At 45.2% G+C, this 24,076-nt stretch overlaps 2 protein-coding genes across 2 annotated transcripts; one reads left to right on the top strand and one right to left on the bottom strand.

Annotated features, from left to right (window-relative positions):
• The first annotated feature begins 74 nt into the window (after positions 1–74).
• elp1 (elongator acetyltransferase complex subunit 1) lies at positions 75–10,828 on the top strand. The gene is made up of 36 exons (XM_079168051.1): positions 75–159; positions 957–1,160; positions 1,323–1,475; positions 1,630–1,711; positions 2,108–2,188; positions 2,299–2,384; positions 2,479–2,669; positions 2,832–2,955; positions 3,046–3,139; positions 3,247–3,477; positions 3,566–3,736; positions 4,016–4,094; positions 4,203–4,358; positions 4,465–4,571; positions 4,740–4,843; positions 4,929–4,982; positions 5,090–5,195; positions 5,584–5,699; positions 5,805–5,878; positions 6,301–6,379; positions 6,526–6,605; positions 6,708–6,845; positions 7,016–7,101; positions 7,323–7,471; positions 8,051–8,174; positions 8,293–8,390; positions 8,558–8,759; positions 8,883–8,944; positions 9,037–9,099; positions 9,187–9,247; positions 9,352–9,465; positions 9,686–9,785; positions 9,875–10,002; positions 10,199–10,350; positions 10,498–10,576; positions 10,682–10,828. Exons 2-36 carry the CDS (start codon positions 1,011–1,013, stop codon positions 10,747–10,749), a joined length of 3,942 nt encoding a protein of 1,313 aa, XP_079024177.1. The 5' UTR covers positions 75–159; positions 957–1,010; the 3' UTR covers positions 10,750–10,828.
• Positions 10,829–11,657: 829 nt separating this feature from the next.
• LOC306701858 (putative carboxypeptidase X1) lies at positions 11,658–23,396 on the bottom strand. The gene is made up of 13 exons (XM_079167283.1): positions 23,287–23,396; positions 22,982–23,121; positions 22,615–22,699; positions 17,463–17,622; positions 17,256–17,347; positions 16,201–16,324; positions 15,724–15,920; positions 15,424–15,603; positions 14,039–14,236; positions 13,855–13,951; positions 13,424–13,563; positions 13,196–13,298; positions 11,658–12,471 (listed from the first exon to the last, which is right to left on the bottom strand). Exons 2-13 carry the CDS (start codon positions 23,035–23,037, stop codon positions 12,164–12,166), a joined length of 1,740 nt encoding a protein of 579 aa, XP_079023409.1. The 5' UTR covers positions 23,038–23,121; positions 23,287–23,396; the 3' UTR covers positions 11,658–12,163.
• Positions 23,397–24,076: the final 680 nt, after the last annotated feature.

The following is a 24,076-nucleotide window of genomic DNA, read 5'->3' as shown; positions in this document are numbered from 1 at the left end:
TTTCTTGGATGCACTGTTACTCCACAGCGCCAGGGGGCGCCACCGCTGCTGCCTCACGTGCGTCAGAGGTGAAAGCTCACGAGCTAGACAGCGCCGCATGCGTGTTGTTGTGTTGTTGACTTGATGGTTGTTGATGCTGGACATTTAACAGGTTTCTCAGTGAGTTTTACAGTTTCCTTGCAATTGTATTAAGTGCTAAAGCTTTCTGTGTCTGTCTGTTTGGTCGGATTACTGACGCCAGTTAGCATTTCGCTCCTTTTAGCTAGTTTAAAGGTAAGCTAGCACACCCAGTTCCATCTTCGGACACCCTGTAGTCTTTGCTTCTATAACCATCAGTTTGTCCTGTAAAACTGGAACAAACTCGGGAAACTGGCCAACAGGTTACTTGTAAGAAGAAAGTACTCAATTGAATATGTAGAATTAATGCGAAATATGATAACAAACCTGTCTTTATGACGTTTACTATTTGAATAGGGGCGTTGTTATCTAATTAGTTTATTACATATACTTAAGAGTTTGTCAGGGCTGTGTCCGATAATGGAAACGCTAAGGTAGTGGCTGTGTTATCAACAAACAAGAGAGAGAATATACAGTGTGGCTCTCATTGTATTGATTAATTTGATTTCTCCCCATAACAGCAGAAAAATACAGGCTGTGCAAATCTGAAACTACTAACTTTAAATCAACAGGGCTGTGCTGAAGACTGTGTCTGAATATCTCAGTGTTGCTAATAATATATTGTAGGAGTTTGTCTTGGTGCTTATAGAATACATTGCATAACAGCAAACACTGAAAAACACCCTTTATAGAAATGATTGTTCAAACATGTAGAGGCTCTGTTCATTAATACGGACCACACAATAGTAATGCTGTTGTACTGATACATCACACAGATGTATATCAATGGTTTTAGTACCGAACATATTCACTTTTTTGCTGTTTTGTGTGTTTTGCAGCCTTTTGGGTCCAGACTCCGGCTCCGTGTTTTCTTCAGTCGGTCCTGAGGTAAAATGCGGAACTTGAAGCTGCTGAAGAGCCTGCGGAGCTCCGAGCTGCAGGGTCCCGGCTCCCCTCAGTGTGTGTCTGTGCGGGCCGACACCGGCTCGCTGCTGGTCGCTTCTCACTATTCCATCACAGAGTACGACCCGCGGACTGGCCAGGTGAGCTGGGTTAGACGTGCTGTGCGGAGGAGACAAACAGCACACTAGCTTTATTTACTCATTGTTGAGGGTAGTAATGTGTTTGGAGATGCAATTTTAAACAAATAACAAAAGGAAAGTTGCCGCATTTCAATCAGGAATCCACTTTACTCTGATCTGCAGGTGGTCAGTGAGGCCTCGTTGACGGCTCAGGGTTTCCTCCCGGAGGACGGCAGCGGGACGGTGGTCGGGCTGCAGGACCTGGCTGAACTGGAGTCGGCATGTTTGTCCACAGCTGGCGGCGACGTCGTCCTCTTCAACTTCAACACCGGCCAGGTTAGCAGCACACACAGGCTGGAAAGTTAGGACCGATGTTTTCAGCCTTTTCAAAGAGCGGTTTGGCTTTAGTGTTAAGGTTAGAGATAGTTTGTATAAGGGGATGCATTATGTCAATGAGGGTCCTCACAAAATGTGTGTGATGGTTCCACAGTTAGAGTGTGTTGGCAGTGTGGACAGCGGCCTGACCTCGATGAGTTGGAGTCCTGATGAAGAGCTTGTCGTTCTCACTACTGGTCAGTATGTTATACAAATGTTATTTATAAACAATGTTCATTCACTGTTTTAAATCTTCAGTTTAATCGTCCATCCGAAAGCCCTCACTCTCTTAGCTGAATTGTCAGAACAAAGCATCCGATATTAAGTCTATTCATGAAGGCCGGTCGTCTAAACTTGTATAAAGTTGCAACCATTAAAGGTGGGCTGAGAAGCTGGTCTTCATGACACCATTTTCTGTTTGGAAACTGTCGAAAATGAACAAAAGTTTAGTTTTTTTATGATGAAGATACCTTGTTGCTGTAGATATAGATATAAAGCCTTAGCTACAGATCAATGCTTAGTGAGTTCATTCTTAGTTAAACATATTAAGCAGTATTACAAATTAATAAATTGCTAATAATTTGTTCTCACAGGTCAGGAAACAATCCTCATGATGACTAAAGAATTTGAGCCGATCACTGAGGTTGGAATCCACCAGGACGACTTTGGTGAAGGTACGGTGGCTCAGAGGTTCAAAACTAGAGAGTCAGGAGATGATCTGGCTCAATAACAATGACATTAAGTAAAATGTATCATTTTTCTGTATGTTGTGTGTGTTTTGCAGGGAAGTTCATCACGGTGGGTTGGGGAAAGAAGGAGACTCAGTTCCACGGCTCAGAGGGGAAACAGGCAGCACAGAGGAAGAGCCAGGTCAGTGTTCAACCACAAGACGAATACAAGATAGGAAAACAAACCTTTAGTCTCATACGACAATATTCTGAATGATGTGAACGTGCACCGGCAGGAGGTGCAGCCGGCTGCAGCCTGGGATGACCGCACGCCACGGGTGACGTGGCGAGGTGACGGTCAGCTGTTTGCTGTCAGTGCCGTCTGTCCCCAGACCGGAGCCAGGAAGGTCCGGGTCTGGAACAGGGAGGGGGTCCTGCAGGCCACCAGCGAGTCCATCAACGGCCTGGAGCAGGCGCTCTGCTGGAAGTCAGTCTTTTCTTTTAGCTCATTAAACGTTTTCCCATAACTGGATCAATGTGTGAACGATTCTGCTGTATTTCCCGGGATAAACGATCCATTTACATGAAGGAATAAAATAAATAATATCAGAAGTGAGAGTTTACGGTCAATCTTCTCCGGCTGTTTCAGACCCTCGGGAAGCCTGATAGCGAGCACTCAGCGTCATCCCAACAAACACAGTGTGGTCTTCATGGAGAAGAACGGACTGCTGCACGGAGACTTCACCCTCCCCTTCAGCAAAGACCAGGCCAGGGTACGACCAGCTGAACCTGACCCGCATACGAACTACAGTTAGCGACGTTTACTCTTTCAAAACCATCGTAAAACACGTTGTGTGTTTCAGGTGAAGGATCTGCTGTGGAACAGTGACTCCACTGTTTTAGCGGTGTGGCTGGAGGACTTGGCTGCTGGAGAGGACGAACAAGTCAACACGTACAGTGAGTTCAACTGAAGTTGGCCAATCGGTGTCTCCAATGTGACCCACCCATTCAATAATAAGTCTTATGAGTGACCCACCTGGATCTGCCCGTGCTCCCCTCTGCAGTCCAGCTGTGGGTGGTGGGGAACTACCACTGGTACCTGAAGCAGAGCCTGGACTTCGGCAGAGACTCTCAGAAGGCTCCGGTCTGTGTCTGCTGGGACCCTGAGCGCCCCTTAAGGCTCCACGTGGTGACGCGCAGCTGGACCAGCGTCACCTACGACTGGGGCTGGACGACGGAGAGGAGCCCTGGGATGGACGCCACCGACAACGCCAACGTGGCCGTGATTGATGGAGGTGAGGGGGCAGTGAGACGAGGGGACACAAGGGTCTGATGGATGTTTCCAACAGGATGTCAATATTTATCCAAACCCTCCCCTCTCAGATAAAATCCTGGTGACAAACTTCCGGCAGTGTGTGGTTCCTCCTCCCATGTGTTCATTTGAGCTCCAGCTGACGTCGCCAGTCAACCAGGTGAGCTTCCTCTGCCAACCTCAGAGGACCAACCAGCTGGCAGTGTTGACTTCCGACGGACAGATCTCGGTCTACGTCCAAGGTGAGCTGTACAATGTTGTCCTTAAAGACAGCAATAATGAAGGGATATCAGAGATATTGGTGACAAGGGGTGCCTGCGAAAAGCCCAAAAGATATTAAAAGACAAAACCCACCCCAGACTCAGCCTGTTCACCTTCTTTCATCCTCCATATATAATATAGTAATGTAACAAAATGGGACTACAAACTGCAATTTGGTGCGTAACCCTGTTGTACCATGACAATAAATGTACCTCATAAACCATAATGTGTCTCTGTTTTGTTCTGGGCTTAAATACTAGATTCCGGAGAACAAGGTGACAAAACATCAGATGGGTTCCGCACGATGTCTCGTCCTCTGGTCCTCCAGAAAACCTTCAGGTAAACAACCTGCAGCCTTCACGCTGTCTAAACTTCTACTGATCAATCTGTGTCATGTGGACTTTAATCGTTTGAAGCAACGTTTGTCTGAAATCTCTTTTCCTGCAGAGTGACCGTTCTGCAGGAGGAGCCTCTGGCCCTGCGGCAGCTGCTGTGGCTGCAGGACGAGCTGTTTTTGGGTGTGAGCTCCAGTCTGCTGCCAACCTCCTCCACCGTGCTGATGCTCCGCCCCGCTCATGACGCCGAGGACGCGCTCACTGTCAGGTCAGCGGGGCTGAACTGAAAAACACTGGGGTGGCAGCACCTTTAGCCCACTTACTGATTGAATCCATTCAAATAAATGCCTCTTCCCGGGGTTTTTATGTTGCAGGTCTGAGATAGAAGTGGACGGAGTTGTGGTCAGCATGGTTCACTGCTCCCAGACTGGCACTGTGGCGCTCCAGCTGGAGGATGGACAGATCAGGAAGCTGCGCTGGGGTGAGTCACCGTCACTCTTCTTCTGCCACTGAATTATGTGTTTTGCTACAGAAGCACTCTGCACAGCATGTAGATTGCGCATGCCTACTTTCTTTTACCGTAGAAGCATTTAAAATGCATAAGTGTACAGAAATAAAACAACTTTTATTTTATTTTATTTCTGCGTAGATGGTCCTGAGCTGTCAGTGGGGGGTTGGCGGGACTCCAGCAGATGTAGCATCAACTTCCCTGTTCCCTGCGTTCAGACGGCCCTCTGCAGCATCAGTGGGGAGGTAGAACCACAGCTACTCAGGATAACGTGGCTCAATATAAGTGAGCTTCTAGTGAACAGGCCTAAATGCATTTGTTTGTCTTCAGGAATATCTACTCGGCCTGACGGACAGATCCCACCTGTACGCTGGAGACACGGAGGTACGCTGTCGGCTTTATTTAACCAGCTCTCTCTCTCTCAATGTGTGTTTTTTTTGTGAGACCGGGCTGATGGGAAATGTGTTCGTTGATGTCTTCTTCTCTCTCAGTTGGCCTCCAATATTTCCTCCTTCGCCGTTTGCAACGACTTCCTCCTCATCACCACTCACTCTCACACCTGCCGCTGCCTCCAGCTGACCACACTCGATGTCAAAGGTAGAGTTCATTTAGTTTGATGCTTCTTTATTATGTTGGTGCCGTCGAGTCATCTTCTCATCTCAGTCATGGAAAAAAAAAGGTTATAATTTTAATTCCATTATGAAGTTCATGTTCACCTCCAGGGTCAACATCAGCCATCTAAATTTGGCATTTTCACCAAAACCTTATCGGCCTGTATCCATGTAAATAAAATAGCTTATTGCTGCTTTTACCTTTGACCTGGAAGAGTTAAGTTCAGTGTTTATTGGAAGCACAGTAGCTGCTAACATTAGCTTTGTTGTTAGCTGGTCTCTGGCTGGCTGCCTCTGTGGGTAACATGAACATCTGTGAAGTGTTTGAACATTTTAAAGGTACAGCTGAGTTGAATGACCTTTGACCCCCACAGGGCTGCAGGCGGCCTTGGCCTCAGATGGAGGTCAGAACGACGAGTCGCTGCGGCGGGTGGAGAGGGGGTCCAGGATCGTCACTGTGGTACCGCAAGACACCCGAGTGGTTCTGCAGGTCAGTTTAACACACACACACCACACACACACACCGACATGTTACTACCTCCTGGGTAAACACCACGGCACTGCTGCTGATTTATTTCGGTGTGTTTGTGGTTAGATGCCTCGCGGGAACCTGGAGACGGTGCATCATCGAGCGCTGGTGTTGGCTCAGCTCAGGAAGTGGTTGGACAGGTGAGTTTGATATTCTGCAGTCATGTTAGCTGCTTGTTTGTTTTCTTTACATGATGACCAACGATCCTCTCAGACCGATCTTAACTGCACCAAACCCATCGGTTATCTGATATGGGGATCTTTTTATGGTTGTTAAAGACGTATAAAATGCAATAAATACAATGTACAGTTGGATAGACATTTTACATTCATTACATTTAACTGAACAAATGAATATATATGTTAATTATATATAATATGGGGTCAGTAATACAAAACTACAATACAATATTTGTGGCATTTCTTTCTATATAGAATAGACATAGTTACTCTTGATGTTATGTAAATGTCACAATGTGTTGTCTGATACTTAGACTAGAAGCACAGAGTGATCACGGTGTTAAAAGCGTTCCATCCTGTTTCTGTTTGTTTTGTTTTTTCAGTTTGAGGTTCAGAGATTCCTTTGAGTGCATGAGGAAGCTGAGGATCAACCTGAACCTCATTTATGATCACAACCCAAAGGTACAAACAACGATGCAACGCGTAGCTCACTTCACAGCTTCTTGTTGTCTACAGCGGGCAGTTTATTCATACGTTAGGGTTAAAGTGTAAAACCAAACACTGACACCATGTGTGTTCATGACGGCTCATGTCTCACTTTCCTGCAGGTTTTGCTGGAGAACATGCAGACCTTCATCACACAGCTCAGCTCCATCAGCCACATCAACCTCTTCCTCACTGAGCTCAAGTAAGACGCTTTACATTTGAGAGTTTTTCAGATTCATGTAAAGGTAAAACAAGTTTTTTTTACTCGTATATTGTGCATTGTTTTCCCCTCTTTTGTACCCAGGGAGGAGGATACAACCAGCACCATGTACCCCCGCCCTGAGAACAGCTCGGTCCAGACCCAGCCGGTCTCTGGGCAGAAGAAGGTGGATGTAGTCTGTGATGCTTTACGGAGCGCCATGGAGTCAATGGATCCAAACAAGTCAGTGATACTGAAACGTATTGAGAAACGTGTGCTTAGAATCTCAAAAGACTTTGACTCATACACTAAAGACTTGGGACGGGACTTAAGCCTGGTTCAGAAGTCTTGGAAACAGCTTTGCAGACGGAGCAGTAGTGAGATATAAACTGATCATGTTGTCGACCTTCCAGGTTCTTTCTGTCCGTGCTGACGACTCACGTGAAGAAGACGGTTCCAGAGCTGGAGATCGCTCTGCAGAAAGTCCACGAGCTTCGAGGTGAGCACTCTGGTGACCTGCAGGAATCCTAAACTGATACCGTGAACTCTGTTTCCCCCAGCGGGGCTCAACACCGGCCACTGATGGCAACCAAAGGCCGAGAATTGGTTGCCAATACAACAACAAAAAACCATGCTGTCGAGCTACACACACACACACACACACAGGAGCAGGTGATGTTGGAGTTGTTCATCGTGTGCTGTGTTTGTGTCCTCATCCAGTGAACCCTCCTCACGCTCCCGGTGCTGTGAGTGCCGAAGAGGCGTTGAAGTACCTCCTCTTCCTCGTCAACGTCAACGACCTGTACGAACACTCTCTGGGAACGTACGACTTCGACCTCGTGCTCATGGTGGCCGAGAAATCCCAGAAGGTACGACGGCGCACTGGGTTATGTTAATGAGGCTGATTTATAAAGCTCTCATTGCTGTTCACCGACCAGCTGGGATGTTCATGACCTCTGCTGCTTAAAGCGTGAAGAAGAGTTCAAGTAAACATTCCGTCCTCATTAATATGCAGATGTCTGAGACGAGGTGTTTGAGCTGCCAGATAGCGCACAGATTCACTCGTTAGTATGTTAAGTTACGCCGCCAGGTGCTTCAGAATCTCATTAGACGATCAGCTCTGACGGGAGAAGAAGAGCTTCTTCCTGTTTGCATGTTTACTGTTTTTATTATGTTGTCAAAACACAAGTCATGAAGTAAACAGATGAAGTTTAATCCAGAAAGGACGGTGTGTACAAAATAATAAAACAATACAAGATATGAAGAGAACAAGAGGGAACCAGTTCAAATTGTGAATAGATTACTTTTTAGATTTTCACAAATTTTAGATGGATTTCAACGTTCAACAGCCGGAAAATGCAGCAGCAGGATACCATGAATAATGTTTTACACTCTTATAACTACGCTGTGATTATTTATCAGTTCATTATTGTCTACGATCCCCGCAGGACCCCAAAGAGTACCTTCCCTTCTTAAACATGCTGAAGAGCCTGGAGACAAACTACCAGCGCTTCACCATCGACAAGCACCTGAAGCGCTACAGGAAGGCCCTGCATCACCTCAGCAAGTGTGGTCAGTCTGAATGTTTCTGTCTGCTCTTCCCCTTTTACTGACATGACTAACCAACGGATGTTGATCCGTTAACTTAAAAGAAGTGGAATAGCAGGCTGTGTTTGTGCTTTGGCTTCAGGAGAGGAGCATTTCCACGAAGCTCTGCAGCTCGTGAAGGAGCAGAAACTGTACAGTGAAGCTCTGCGACTGTACGCAGCAGACGGGGCTCAATACAAGGTACGAAAACACAAACCAGAAGTTACTCAGACTATTTCAGTGCTGTATTTTTAAATCCTATCTAATGTCATCAGCGTTGGCTTCACCAGCGATGGGCAACTGTCCAGCCCTAATTTCTTATCAGTGTAATTATTTGATAACAATATTTCTTGACCTGTGACCTCTAGGCTCTGAGCTGCTGTTACGCTGAGCACCTGATGGAGCAGCAGCAGGCGGAGCAGGCCGGCCTGCTGCTCTGGCGATGCGGAGAGCCGGTCGGCGCCCTGCAGGCGTTCGCCAGCAGCTCCAGCTGGAGGAACGCCATCTGTGCAGCGCAGCAGATCCCTCTACCGCCCGACCAGCTGGCTCTGCTGGCCAGGGACCTGGCAGGTAAGACAGACAGACAGACAGACAGACAGACAGGTAGACAGGCAGGTAGACAGACAGGCAGGTAGACAGACAGGTAGCCGGTGAGCTGGTCAGACATGGTAATAGTTTCCCTTCTTTTTATAGAGAAGCTGATTGAGCAGCGACGATACTCTGAAGCTGCTCTGCTGTTGGACCAGTACGCTAAAGTAAGATCCTCTGCAGCAGAATAAGTGTCTTCTAATAAAGTTCAAGTTTAAATATTGTAAATAAAATCACTCTTTTTTTTTCCCCCCAATAGGACTGTGAGGAGGCCATCTTGGCTCTGATCACTGGCTCAGTCTGGGAGGAGGCGCTCCGATTGGTCAGTCATTTATTGTCTTTTTACTTTTGTTTCTTCGTTTATTAGTTTTTTGACTAAACCGTGAGGTGTTTTCTGTGTCTGCTTCAGATCTACATGCACAACCGACAGGACATCACTGAAACCAACCTGAAACCTGCTCTGTTGGAAGGTAAGCATCAGTCACACTGAGCTGCTCAGCCCACGTGACAGACGGTTCTTCTCCTCCTCCTGTTTATGAAACATCGGTAAGGAGATTATATGTTTTCGTGTCAGCCGTCAGCACCCAGACGGCTTTCCTGGAGGCCCAGGTAGCGACGTTCACGCGGCACAAGACCCGGCTGGCTGTGGTTCGAGAGCAGAAAGAGAAGGCGAGGCTGGACATGCTGGGTGAGAAGAAGTCAGAAATGATGTTTTGATTTGAACATGTTGACGATGATTTTATGGAATGTAAGGAATCAGACCAGATGTACAGCAGCATCTGTATTCTCCATATGTCCCAGTCACATTATCACCACAATATGTCTAAATACACTCACGGTTAAGAGGGAAGGAATAAGAATAATAATTAAAACCTAAATTGTCAGTAACCCTCCGTGTTCTCCCTCAGATGAGGACGGTCCAGACTGCCCCGATGCTGAGCTCTACTCTGAAGCCAGCAGCGTGATGACCGGCTCCAAATACTCCCAGAGCAACTCCCGCGTCTCCTCGTTAAGACCAAACACAAAAGATCTTTCACACGATAGTGCGATTGTGATAAATAATTTACATTTTTTAACGTCCGCGCTCTCGCCTGCAGGAGATCGTCAAAGAACCGCCGTAAAGCGGAGAGGAAGAAGCTGAGTCTGAAGGAAGGAAGCCCGATGGAGGACAGAGCGCTGATGTACGCTCTGGGTGAGATCCTCACCACTGTGGACAAGATGAGAGGTACGAGCGCTTTCACAGCTCTTCTTCATTTATAGTCCCCGACCGTGTTTGAGTTAGTTTAAGTCGTGTCTGCTTTGTTGAACGATTACCACTAATCGTGTACAGGATAGAAATAGCAGTAAAACGTTGTTCATTCCATTACGATGATGTTTTGGCATAACAATACTGTGACTTTTTAACCTCCTCCTTCCTGCAGAGGAGGTGCACGGCCTGCTGAAGGCTCTGGTGCTGTTCCAGTTTGACAAACAGGCGGAGAAGCTGCAGCCGGCCTACGAGGAGGCTCTGCAGATGATGGAGGCAGCTGTTCCTGAGGTTTGGCTCGAGAGCCTGCAGAACAACCAAGCTCCGGTAAATATCATACAATATCATATCACAGTATAATATGTTGTTTTTTTTCCCACACACACACACTTGGTTTTAGTATAATTTTAGGCCTGTTGCAGTCTGTTCTTTTTATACTTTTGATGTAACTGTGGTCTCATTGGTGCGTTTCAGCTCACCGGGCCAAACTCGACGGCAAACAGCATCATGGCTTCTTTCCAGCAGCAGCAGAGACCTGCAGCCTCTCAACCAGGTCGGCAGCATGTGTGGTGTTACAGGGGTCACGATATCTCGGGTGTCACAGTAATTCTTCTGTTTTTGAACGTTGTTCCTCATTATATTTTTCCTCCTCTTGTAGCTGCTGAGGTCCTGATGCCGCCAAAGATGAGAAACGGTGTCAAGTGGAAGCTCGCCGTTCTGATGTGAAACTAGTTTTGTTTTTATTGGGTTTTTTTAAACTGTAAAGTCAAATGTTAATTATATAATAAATAAAGTTTCCGTTAATGTTTCCTCTCCAAACGTCTTAATTCTCTGGAGTTCAGAAATGCAACGCCGTGATATCCTAATCCAGGTATTTCCAGAATTTACAATCGTTTAAATTATCTACATGAACAGGTTCAGGTTTAGAGGTTTTGGTCCCAAATCAAACTCCATTCTGCATCATCGTTCAATCCTGCACAATGGGTTACATTAAGATCCTTTAAAGCGATGTATCAATCACTTTGCTGCCGTCTAGGAAACGTTAATGTTTTTCAAAACCGTGAAAGCTGAGACTCAACACTTCTACTCTTTTATAGTCCTTCATTTTTTTAAATCCAGTGAGCACCACACTGCTGTTACGTGAACGTGGACAGAAGAAGAGTGACATGAATCCAGTTATTGTTACTCCTGGTAAACCACAGAGGAAAAACAGGACTGAATTGCAGGACGAGGTGGAACTTTACTCGACAGCAGAGACTCGATACACGGGTAGATAGTCAGAACAGACAAACACCGTGCACACAAGGAGAATATCTGATCCACTCGGCCCAGAGAGACAGAGGAACACTGGGTTTAAATACACCGGACAGGTGATTGGACACAGGTGGGATCAATCAGGGGGCGGGGCCGACAATCACTGTGGCGGGAAAACACACAAAGGCAGGAAGTGAAGTAACCTGACGAGAGGAGAGTAACTCAAAATAAAACAGGAAATAAGACAACTGATAAAATAATGGAAAACGTAACTTAGGAGACTTTTATGATATTTTGTGACATTTTTATTTCAGTGTTTTATGGAGTTCAGACATTTAACGACACGGCGTCACATCCAGTTTAATGACAAATGTTTTTACTTTAATGATTTAAGTGACCAGGTTTTAGTACCAATCCAAAGAGGTGATGCTTCCATCAAACAACCTCCACTTCATTCAACAATACAGGTGTTAAGACAATGACACACTCATGGAGGTTTCCGCTCTGTATTCTGGCACGATGGATATGAATATAAACAGTGACTATGAGTGTTTACACTGACGCTGTAGAAACTCTAGCCCGTTCTTTTCTGCTGCAGTGTATAAAAAGGGAACAACGCCCGGCTGGGACCACGTCGACGGCTGAAAGTCGTCACTTTAAATCCTCCTATCATTCATTTCTAGTTCAGAGAGACACCACAACACTGGCCTTAACTGAGGAACGGTACCTTCTGCTGCTCTGCTGCTCCACAGCAGACGCTGTGTTCTCTTTGATAACAGCATGTTTCTGGTTATAAAAGTGACGTGAATCCAGTGAAGATGGGTGTCTCTGAACCCAGAGTGAACTAAACCAAGTCCAGCTTTGTCCTCCCATCTTCAGTCGTCGATCACACCCTCTTCGCCCGCTTGGCAGCGGAGGCCGTCCGCCTCCGGTTGATGGCCTTGGTGGTGACACGGAGCTTGCGCAGGCGCAGCTGTCGCAGCCGAAGCTGCAGGTCCTTGGGGAGTTTACCCCCCTTGGCCAACATGTCTTTTAGCCTCAGCCGGGGCATCTTGGTGAGGCGGAAGTCGCAGATGGTGGGGTAGTGGTCGTACATGACTTGGCAGGTGCGCGAGGACGGGTAGTAGCCCTCTGCGCTGGCCGTCACCCGGTACTCACCGGGATTCAGCAGCCTCCAGTAGTCGCCATCGGTCACTGGAGAAGAGGAGACGGCAGACGTTGTTCGTGAGGAGAGATGATGGTGACAGGAAGTGATTTTATCACATGCTATACCAAGACGTTTTTCAAAGACATACGAGATAATCATTCTTTTTATGGCAAACTGTAGTATTACATTTTCAAGGCATGTTTATGACATACTATATTATGACTATTTAATAACATTTTAAATTACATTTTTTATGTTTAAAAAAATAAAAATACTTAAAGTACTGTACTATGACATTTTCATGACATACTATACTATGATAATTTAATAAAAGAATTGTCCTAATTAATATGGCATACTAAAAGTATGCATGTTTTTAGCCATTTTTATGACATACTTTTCTATAACTTTTCTATTAAACATTTGTGACACTTTTTAAAAATACGTACTTTACTTTGACTTTTTAATGAAACTATTCATGAGATAATAAACTTTCTTGTGACGTTTTTGGTGAAAATGTTTATGTCAACAAAGGTATGACATTGTTGAGACTTTTTAAAGTCATACATTTTTATGTACTACTATATATATATGTATATATATATATATACATATATATATATGTATAATACTATACTATAGTATGATTTCTTATATTCAATTACTTTTTAGGTCTATTTATGTCTTTTTACTAAGCACTTACGTATAAAACTTGTTCCTACGATACTTCTCCTCTGAACTAATCTCTGATGTGAGGTGAGAGACTCTTACCTGATCTAATATGATGATCGATGTCATCAACTTTAATGATGGCGTCTGCTATACCAGCCTCTGTGTCTTTGTCACGAACCACCCCCTTTATGCCACGGTGGACCTAAAACAACAACAACAGACGGTTTTGTTTTTATTGTTGCTGTAGATACAAAATAGCAATACACTGTAAAAAGAAAGAAGAGATCAGATCAACATCTCAGCAGAACTAGAACAAAGCAGACAGACCTGCTCCATGTAGACCAGCAGAGATTCTCTGTTGTTCTCCCACTCGACGGGAAGCTCGCTGACGTGAGGGAATTTATCACAGGACAACTCCACCGTCACCTCGAAGCAGTTGGTGTGCAGGTAGCTGAAATCATCCATACCTGCGAGGAGAGAAAAACACACACAGAGAAATGGAGATGTTGAGCCTTCCTTGATGGAGTCCCACTGTGGTGCTGTTTCACTTCATTGCGTTGGTCCGTGGTGAAATATTAGCAGTTGACTCGATGATGTAAAGAGATGAAATCGGGCCCTGAGATTATCACCTGATTATGGACAGCAAACCATATTATACTCTATACATAAATATAACAATGTATAAAATACTGTAAAAAGTTGATGGATGTCAGCTGTTGAGTTCACACATAGGTTTACTTTGACAAACACATTCTTACTTCCTGGTACGTTGTGCCAATCGGCTCCATTGATAATGTTGTTGTATCTGAGGAAGTCCTTGTTGTGGCAGGGCCGCCGGTCTGGGTTGGACATCACCTGGTTTTATATTTAAGATAACAGTGAGTACATAATAATGCACCTTTTCCTGAAGACAGCAGCAGGAAGTGACACGTGGATTGTCACCTGATTGGTGCTGGCGTACGCCGTGGCCAACCAGCGGAAGAAGCTCTCGTCAGCAGTGGGCGTGTGCTCGCGCGGCGCCCAGTCCCGGGTCATGTCGTACGGGTAGGTGACCACCAGCTCCCCGCCGTGGAAGCTAGCGCCGAGAACGAACGGGACGTCCTGCATCCAGCTGATGACGGCTCGGGTCTCTGACGCCACCTGATGTTGGAGTTGGAGATTCAGTCAGAAGATGGAATATATTTTATATGTTTGTTTTTTTAATTTTTTTGACATTTATCTGATGTTTTCACCACATCAGACCGGTTTGATAGAGTTTCTTTTATTGGTCGTCGATACACCTTCCTGTGTTGTTGTTTTTTGTCCGTCTTTTACAATAAATGAGTATTTATTCAATTTGAGGATTTCGTTATTTTATTCAAAAACCAACAGAAGTGCAGTCAAAGCCTCGTGGAGCACAACACGTAATGTTTAAATTACCGTCGCGTCTGAAAGGCCTCACACAGGTGATTTCACTTTCCCTGATTGGACCTCTGCTCTGACTGTGTGGGCGTGTTCAGGCTGTGTTTGATTGACATCTCCCTCACTCTCCTCTGACACGTGTCATCAGTCTACGGTCCAATCAGAAGTCTAATCAACCAGAGTAAGTGAAAACACCTGTGAGGGCCTTGAAAGGCAGGAACTTTGTGTATTTTATTATTAATGGCGTCTCAATTTTGCATAGTAACTGTTGATGTATTTGTTGACGGCTGAAATAAACATTTGGCTTTCCATAATACCTTTTCAGCTTCAACTTATTGCTGCAATTCATCGATTTTTGATGTGATCATAACTTATTTAACATTATTCTGTTAATTAACCCATTCATCCCGGGGGGCTAATGTCAGTCACAGTGTCTTTAGTGATGTGGCCACTAGGGGGAGACATTTTAGCTTTAATGCAACATTTAGCAACGTGAAGTATAATTTATATCATATTCTATTTATTTGTGAAGCCACTAACATATGAGATCATTAGCAATGTTATACGTTTCTTCTTTTCCCAGCATTAGCACTAATAATGTTGGTGTTTCTCAAAGTTAGGATGAATTTTCTCAGAATCGTATCTGACGCGAGGGTCCGAGGACGGAGGATGTCGTACGCTGTGCAGATTGTAAAGCCCTCTGAGGCAAAGTTGAGATTTGTGATATTGAGCTGTACAAATAATAATTGACTTGAATTGAATGAATGAAAAAAAGTGACAGCTTGAATGGCCAAAAGCCATGAAAATGTTCCCATCAAATCAGAAAAGCGCCGATCAGAACAGAAACAGGACGAAGAGATAAAGGAGGATGAAAGAGAGCGAGAGTAGGATGAATGGCGTGAGTGACGTGTGCACACAAAACCTACAAAGGCTTCCTCGGAGGTGTAATGCTCAGGGATGGGGAAGTAGTGGTTGATGAGTTTGGACGGGTCCGTCTCCACCTCGATGGCGTTCCACATCTCCGAGTTGAGGTCGGCAAAATTGTGGTTCATGTCGATGCCTTCGTAGCTGTAGCGACCCCAGGCCCACCCCGCCAGTTCTGAGCCCTGCACAATAGAGAGAGAGAGAGGGGGGGGAATAGAGCCTTTTGTGTTTACTAAGCACTCAGGTCCGGAGCCGCTGTCACAGGGACCACCGCACCACCCTGGGTCTGAATGCACAGGCACCTTTTTGAAGGCCTTCTCGTATCCGTCAGGGTTCATGGAGGGCAGAAGGTGGATGCGGGTCTCTTTGACGAGGCGGACGACGCGCTGGTCGCCCCGCTTGTACTCCCGGCACATGTACTGCATTAGGTTGAGCAGAAGCTCTCGGCCCAGCACCTCGTTCCCGTGCATCCCCGCAACGTACCGGAACTCTGGTTCTCCTGCCGGGAGGGGGGAGCTAAGAGTTAAGAGCACTGGTTCTAATATGCATTTGCCTTTTGACATGTTTAAGGCTTTTTTTTATAGTCAAAACCAGTTCAAACAGACAGAAAAGTCTAATTACAATTAAAACTTTTGGTCTTTGGTCAGACTTTTGGTTGACGAAAATGATGAAAATGAACCAATTTGATCTTCTACATTTTAGATATGTTGGACCTTAGAATGAGATTGTTCCTTTTAAACATGGTAGATGTCGTATTTTGTGTCTCCATTGTGTCTCACCCAGCTCGTGTTTCCCGGGGTTGTCAGAGATCTCCATGACGTAGAGCTTCAGGCCGGTGTAACTCTTCCCGATGCTGTAGATTCGGGTGATGTCGGGACACGCCTCGTTCACCGACTTCATCAACTGGGAAACGACAACAAAGTCCCACATTTAGTCTTTTACCAGTGTGAACACGTCTCAGACCAGCCTGTGAGAAACGCTACAGAAGAGCGGAGTCATGGATTACTGAACGGGCCTCATGAGGAAACAGGCCTAGAGGTCTTAGGGGCCCCGGGGCCTTCAAAATGTCTCTCAAAGAGACACAAACCCACAAGAAAGACACTCAAAATAACCACAAAGAAACACAAAAAAGACTGCAAAGAGATACAAAACAGCAGCAGAGAGACCGCAAAGAAACAAATTATGACTATAAAAACAACCACAAAGACACAAAATGACCCGAAGAGACAAAAAAACAACTAATAAAAAACAAAAAATGACAAAAGAGACACAAAACAACTACAAAGCAACACAAACCCACAGAGAGATGCGTAATGACTACAAAGAGACACAAAAACAGCAACGAAAAGAAGCTGTAGCAGAACATTCTCAATACATTTCAATGAGGAAACTGAAGGGGACGAATGATTTATATGACATTATTGGGGGTGGCATCATGTCTTCTCAGCCCCATCATAAACTCTCACTTCTATGTCTGACCTGTCTACGTTGTGTTAAAATGTCTGTTTGTTTCTGTGGGCTGTTTTCTGACCAGCAGATGCAGGACGGTGTCTCCAAAACAGACCGCAGCACCGCGAGGACGCTGCCATGAAGGAGGGAAGTTTGTTTTTTCTGGTCAGAGAGACCAGACCACACACACGCACTGTGGGAGCTTCCTAGACTCACTGCAAAAACCCAAAATCTGGTCGGTGTGTCCACACGGGACTGGAGTTTTATTTATAGAAAATATCTTTTGATGGCAAAGCTTTTTAACGCGGGCCAAGAAATGTCCTCGTTAAATCTCAGTGAGCAGATTGAAGAACACCATCTCCTTGCTAAACACCGTCGTTCTTACCTTTCTCATCTCCTTGTAGTTGTGGTGTCTGAAGTCCAGTTTGTCTTTAGACTCCGTTGGCTCTGTCTGCCACGCGTAGATGTTATTTGGATCTGTGATAACGGTAAAGGTGTGTGTGTGTTACAGCGACCAATAATAGAGCAAAAGTAATCACATTAAATGTCTATTAAAGAAACACTGTTCCCAGCAGTCGGCTCCCCGGTATACCTGGGAGTGTGCAGCCCAGCACCTCGGCTCTCAGACAGATGTGGCCCTGCGTCCCGTTCTGGTACCAGGTCTGAGGGTTGATCCGGATGTAGCGGGCCACCGTGGAAGTGTTGAAAAGGGCGAGGACGGGCGTCTCCAAGTCCTGGTTTCCCTCAAACACCTGCAGCACAAGGAGACGCGGTGAAACACAAGGAGCCTTCAGAGCGTTGTGGGAGACGACGTGGTTTTAGATGCAGAAACATGAAATCACAAAGCCAGGGACTGTCGAGGACATTTAAACCAGTGTGATGCTCCATGGTCGGCTGTATCTGTGGCACAAAGATCACTCCAATAAACAAACCCAACCATGGCTGCAAAGTGTACAAACCTGTTTTGGCATCTTGAACAAAATGACTTTCCTTTTCTTATTTTCTTCCCTTAACTGACATTAAACATCAGGTGCAGGAGTGACGACATGAAGCATTTACTTAAAAATGTCGAACGGGAAGTGAAACGACCAAAGAAATGTGCCAAAAGCCAGTAAAACAGCAGCACAACGTTCTCCTCTCTGGCAGAATATGATATATCAATTCATACATACGGGTATTGCCAACTTTAGCAACGTCCCTTAGTGTCCAACCAATTTTGTTGAAAATGTTCCAATAACTTGCTGGTGTACTTTTTCATTTTTAGGACAATTCCTAGAAAGCATTGAGCGATTTATTACAATCATTTAGTGAAAAACAGAATGTTCGGTTGGTATAGGCAAGTGCTCACTCGTCATATTTATAGTTTGAAGACATAACTAGGCAATGAAATAGTATATGGAAAATAGAACAGCGTGAGCAGAGTTTATAAGCAGCTGTTTAAATCCTGGAGAGTTTTCTTGGAGCTGAACTTGAACTCCAACACAAAGACGCTTTACAAAAAGAGGCTGCAGCCACTGTTTTCGAAAAAAACTTTCGATGACAAATAAGGTTGAAAGTTAAAGTCTGCAGTTCTTCTTAAGTCTTTAACTTACAGAGATCGAGTTACACCGAAGACTTCTACAGCAACTGGATTCATCTTTTAGTCTGTTAGATGTAAAAAAAAAAAAAAAAGTAAAAAAGTAAAATGCTGATGACATTGAAAACTTTTTTTTTTGTCTTTATTTATGATGTAGTTGTCAAGTTAAGATTCACTCCTATGAGAGGATGAGAGGAGGGGGGGGGGGGGGGGGTGAGGAAGTCATTCGGGGTTGCTGGGGTGAGGTTTTGGTTGAGGGTGGAATGGGGGGAGGTTGGGGTTATGGGGGAAATCTTCAGTAATAAATGTTAAAATGACATGTTTATTATTTCCTAGTCGGACAGAGTCTTCCAATGGCTCCTGATGTTGTTCGGAAGCTCCTCGAAGAAGTGGAGGGCGCTCTTCTTCCTCTCCGGCTCGCCGACTTCCTGCTTGAGTCTGGCGGCCGCGGGCGTCCCGTCGAGGCTCTCCATCACCTGGTGGACCATCAGCTCACTGTAGACGCCGATGATGTCCTCGAACTTCTCTCCAGACGCCGCCCAGTCGGCGGCAGACGAGGCGCCGCTTTGGACCTGGATCACGTGACCCATCCCCCAGGACGGCGGAGGGAAGATGAGCGACGTCAGCAGGCATTTCACGGCTTCCTGGACGAACGCGTACACCTGGTCAGTGGGCACGACGGGACATCTTGTGGGCTTAATGAGTTCCGAATCCGACCACGCCTTCCTGCTAAAATCCAGCGTCCTGGAGAGACTCTCTTCCTCCTGGTGGAACATGCCGCTGAGCTTGTCAGCCATCATCTTAGAGAAGGTGACCAGCTTGTCCTGGCTGATCAGCTCTTCCAGCCCACTCTTGACGCCGCTGAAGTCTCGTCTCAACAACTGCTTCGTTTTGTCCAGGAGCAACTTCACCATATCTCCCATGCTGACCCTGGACTCGCACGATTCAGCCCCCGAGCTCTGCTCTTTGGTGTCCTCAGCTCTCTTGTCACTCCTGCAGGACGAATGGTCAGACAAAGACCCCTTTTCCTCTTTGTCCTCCAACAGTTTGTCCGAAGCCTCTTTGTGGGACTTCAAAAACGTCCTCAGCATCTCCCGCAATTTGACCTTTAGCGCCGATGCTGTGGAGGCTACTTGGTCCTCAGACAAAGTGATGTTTTCAGACTGATGCCATGGGAAGTTCACTTTCCTCGGCGGTGGCTGGCACATTTGATTCACGGTGTTTACAACAGTGTCCAGTATCTCAGAGGCCATAGCGTCCATGGAGGATTCAGGCGACTCGGCCACTAGCTCGGAGCAATACAAGGAAAACATGAGCAGCGAGCTCCTGAGGAATTGCTCCAGGACGTCCAGGCTGGTATCACGAAACTTGTCGCATGAAAGGTCATCGGCGATATCCTTAAAGGACACAGTCATCGGATAAGTTGTCCGCGTGTCCTGGAGAGGTGATCCATCAATTACCGTCTGTTCTGCTTCATCCTTTTGTCTCTTCTTAAACACCCCACTTACTTTCTGTAGATTCTTATGAAGGTACCAGCAGCAGCCACAGGAAGAGTCATCTAACGTTTCTTTCACCCTTCCCCCTGAGGATTTCATCTTCACGAACAGGAGTTTCAGAATTTTGCTAGCAACTCTTTCTGGCTTCTTGCCTGCTTCTGACACCTCTTGAGAGGCGCCCAGGCTGTCGCAGATATCTTTGATCACCTTCCCGGTTGCCGGATCCAGAAACTGTTCCACGTCGTCCAATGATGCCGGGTTGTTGAGGGCCTTCTCAATCACAGGGGAGGATCTGCAAAGAAACGCAACAGTTATTGATTAGGCTTGGCAATTTCTTTTAATGATAGTTCAAATCACAAAGAAAGACGGCTTCAATCAAAGCACAATATGCAACAGCGCATTTTCTTTTAGGGCTGCAATCAACAAATTGTTGATTGATTAATCTTTCAATTATTTGAATAATTGTAAAGTCTATAAAATGACGATGCAAATTTAAATAATGCACAACAGGAATGTTCTACTGTTTTTGTTTTGCTTGTCAATTGTTTGTTGTTTTACAAATGAGCTACAACTGAATTCTGTTGTGCATCCCCGTGTTGCATAATGACAATAAATGATCCTTGAATCCTTGAATTTCTTTGAAAGTAACCTGAGCCCAGAGAGACATCTGCTGGTTTTGTTTGATAAACAGTACAAAATGCATAAATATAAAACACAAGACAGCAAAAACAGCAAATTCCAACTTTTAACGGCTGTAACGAGCAACGATTAAATTATATTATAATAATATATAATATACAAAGCTCTTCAGGAAGGCTGATTTGCTCAAATGTCTTGTTTCCCTGTTACCACATGATGACTCCTGCTGGTTCTTTAATGTTGTGCTTAAATTCAACAATATATTGCGCATGGTTTTATAATTTATCCCAGTTTACTAATAAACTAATTTGTATTTGACTGTTTTCCAATATCTGGCCTTCAAATGTAATGCATGTATCTCGTCAGCACCAATATGTTGTTACGTATGAATAGACACACTGTAGGATCATTCAGGAGTTCGACAGTATTTAAAACAGAAAGGTGGATCTTCCTACCTGCTGGCTTTGCTCTGAGTCTCCTCCTCTTGGCTGGCTTTGCTCTGAGTCTCCTCCTCTTGGCTGGATTTGCTGGCTGAAGCCTCTGGGGAGCCTCCGGGCTGCAGATGGACCATCAGGGCCGGGACCAGCACCTGGTCCACGAGCTCGGACACCACCTTGACGATCCTCTTAGACAACTGGGCCAGGTGCGCCTGAGACAGCTGGAAGGGGGAACGCACCGTTTAATATCGACTGTTGTGGACGCATTTCACTGCAGTCTTCCAACTTGAACAAAAACAGAAGCATGATTTAACAGTCTGGGTCAGACAGAAGCTGCAAAGTTCAAATCTTTGAGGACAAACTTTTCATATTAAATTAAGGTGAATTATTAAAACAGTTAAATTAGATCCTAACAAAACAAAGTGAAAGGGTTTTAGCATATTAAAGTCTGATATATTTTAGAAACTAGGGTCTTAATTAAGCAAATTGAGGTAAATTAAAGCCCTTAAAGTTACAGCAGCCTGAGTTTAACGTTACTTTACAGTACGGGATGTGAGAATTCTGAGTCTATGCATATTACAAACTTTTATGACTGATACACGTTTTCTCTAACTGTTTAGTGACTTTACTTTTGTCTGTTGCACCATGAATGTCTGCACACCCAATGCAACTACAGGTGTTGCTAGTTATAGGTGAGCTCACCGGGTCTCTCATCCTCTCCCGTATGCTCTCCCACTGTAGGTCGTCCAGGCCGTTGATGAAGGAGGTCAGGACGTTGGAGCAGAAATCTCCTTCCTGCACCTCCTCCTCCTCCTCCGCCTTCTCCTTCTCCTCCTGCTCCTCACCCTCGCTCAGCATCCACTTTCCCACAACTTGCAACGCCGTCGCTCGCTCCTCGTTACGGAATCCCGGTGAGTCGGTACCGGCGCTCGGAGTGATGCTCTCCATCGTACGTTTAATAAACACTCACCGGACACGAAGTCAGCGCGAGGAGACGGTGGACGAGTCAACCAAGGAGCTGAACGTTAAATACGAGATTCGATCACTGGAGGCTGTCCCGTTTCAAACCGAAAGCCTCATCAACGTTGTTTCCGTTTGTTTTTTTTAAACAATCACATCGGTCGCTATTGTAACCATGACGACCCATGATCGAACTGCAGCCTGAGAATATCTCGTTATAACGTGAAAAACTTAAACTTTTACATTTGTATCGTGAAACCGTTTATTTTTTCTGGAATATGTTTCTGTAGAAACTAAAGTTTAAAATAAAATGTGTTTGACGTGAATAGACTGCAAACCTTCTCGTTGTTAAGTTGACAGCATGAATTGATTCGTCATATTATGACTCACACTATTATTACTCTCTCAGTGGCAGAGAGCGAACATGTTCACTGGCTTCAAGTACATTTCATTTTCATCTCAACACTTTCACACTCAAATATCGTAAGTGCTTGTGCACAAGTTGCAATCTATTTTAATAATAGAAACTAGAAAGTGAAAGGCCGCACAGTGTGATTCCCCCTCAAGTTGTTTCCACCTTTATATAACAAAAGCCTTGAGAGAGAGAGGGGTTCAGAGAACAATGCGTCCACTCACAGCCTCTTCGGTCCCGTTCATGGACGGCCTCCACACCAGAGAGTCGTTACTGAACTGCACCTTGTAGGAATGCACCACGTTCCAACTGTGTGTGAACAAGACACATAGTAGTTCATGTCATTCCGCGGGATGCACCGAAAAACAGTGCAAACTGTGATGCACCATTAGAGAACACTTCTTTCAGCAGGAAGAGAAGACAGAGGGACGACCTGGTGTTTATGTCTTAAAACATAGCAAGAAAAAGTACACCGCTCACTTTTAGATTTAACGTAGGGCTCTGTGGTTGATTACAGAATATCACCTGCTTTTGAAAGGGAACCTCTCTACAAAACTACATTTCCCAGCGTCCACTCTGACCGATACTGACCTCCAGATGGAGGCGCGGCCCTGCAGGATGACACCGGTGAAGCGAGTGAGTCGCATAGCGTCCACCTCCAGCCACTGCCTCACGTCCCTGTGCTGAGCACACCAGCCTCCGTCGTAGATGTCTCCGTCCTCTACCCCCGACTGCAACACACACACACACACACACACACACACACACACACACACACACACACACACACACACACACACATACACACACACACACACACACACACACGCGGTGGTACGTGTGCTCTGCAGGCGGCATGTCACAGATCCAGGTGTGCTGTCAGTGTGTGTTGGTACCTGGATGTTGAGCCGGCCGCGGTGCGGGCCGAGGCCCCTGCGTTTGTAGGAAGACGCTCTCAGCTGGTTGTTTTTGATCTTCAGCGACTCCAGACCCAGAGGAGGACATTCTGACAGTCAACAAGAATTTAATCACCTTTTAGAATAATATTATAGTAGCATATTATTATAACATGACAGTAGAATAGTATTATAAGATGACAGTAGAATAGTATTATAAGATGACAGTAGAATAGTATTATAACATGACAGCAGAATAATATTATAAGATGACAGTATAGAAGGCAGAGCAGCAAAGTAAGAAGAAGCCATTGTTCCAGAGGTTGAGTTCTACAGTTTAGGTTTTGCACAGACAGGAAAAGGTAAAAAGATTGTATTCATAATAACTTTGAGAGAGAATACAAACTCAGACATACCATTGCTGTTCCCCTTTAATGGCAGATTGAACTGTGTTAAATAAACTCACTTTGACTCAATTATGAGTCAACGTTGGTGCAGTGTTTGGTCCCTGATCACAGCAACAGATTGTGTGTGTTGAATGAGTTTATTGTTAAAGCAGCAGTCCTTAATTAAAGGAGGCATCTCATCCTTGTGTTTTGTGTTTCCACTAAAGTGTAAAACAAATACAAAAACTAAGAGGAGTGAAAGAACATTTCAAGAGAGGACAGGACAGAAAACACTCTGTCTGTTTATATCTTTAGACATTCTAATGTTATATAATGCACATTAAATATATAACGCTTTAAAGATGAATAAATGGGGCTCACTGGATGTGTGATGAGAATGATCA

The sequence above is a fragment of the Pholis gunnellus genome (assembly GCF_910591455.1).
Source record: "Pholis gunnellus genome assembly, chromosome: 10".
NCBI lineage: Eukaryota > Metazoa > Chordata > Actinopteri > Perciformes > Pholidae > Pholis > Pholis gunnellus.
The sequence above is the reverse complement of the archived record's forward strand: the minus strand, read 5'-3'. Positions and strand labels throughout refer to the sequence as shown.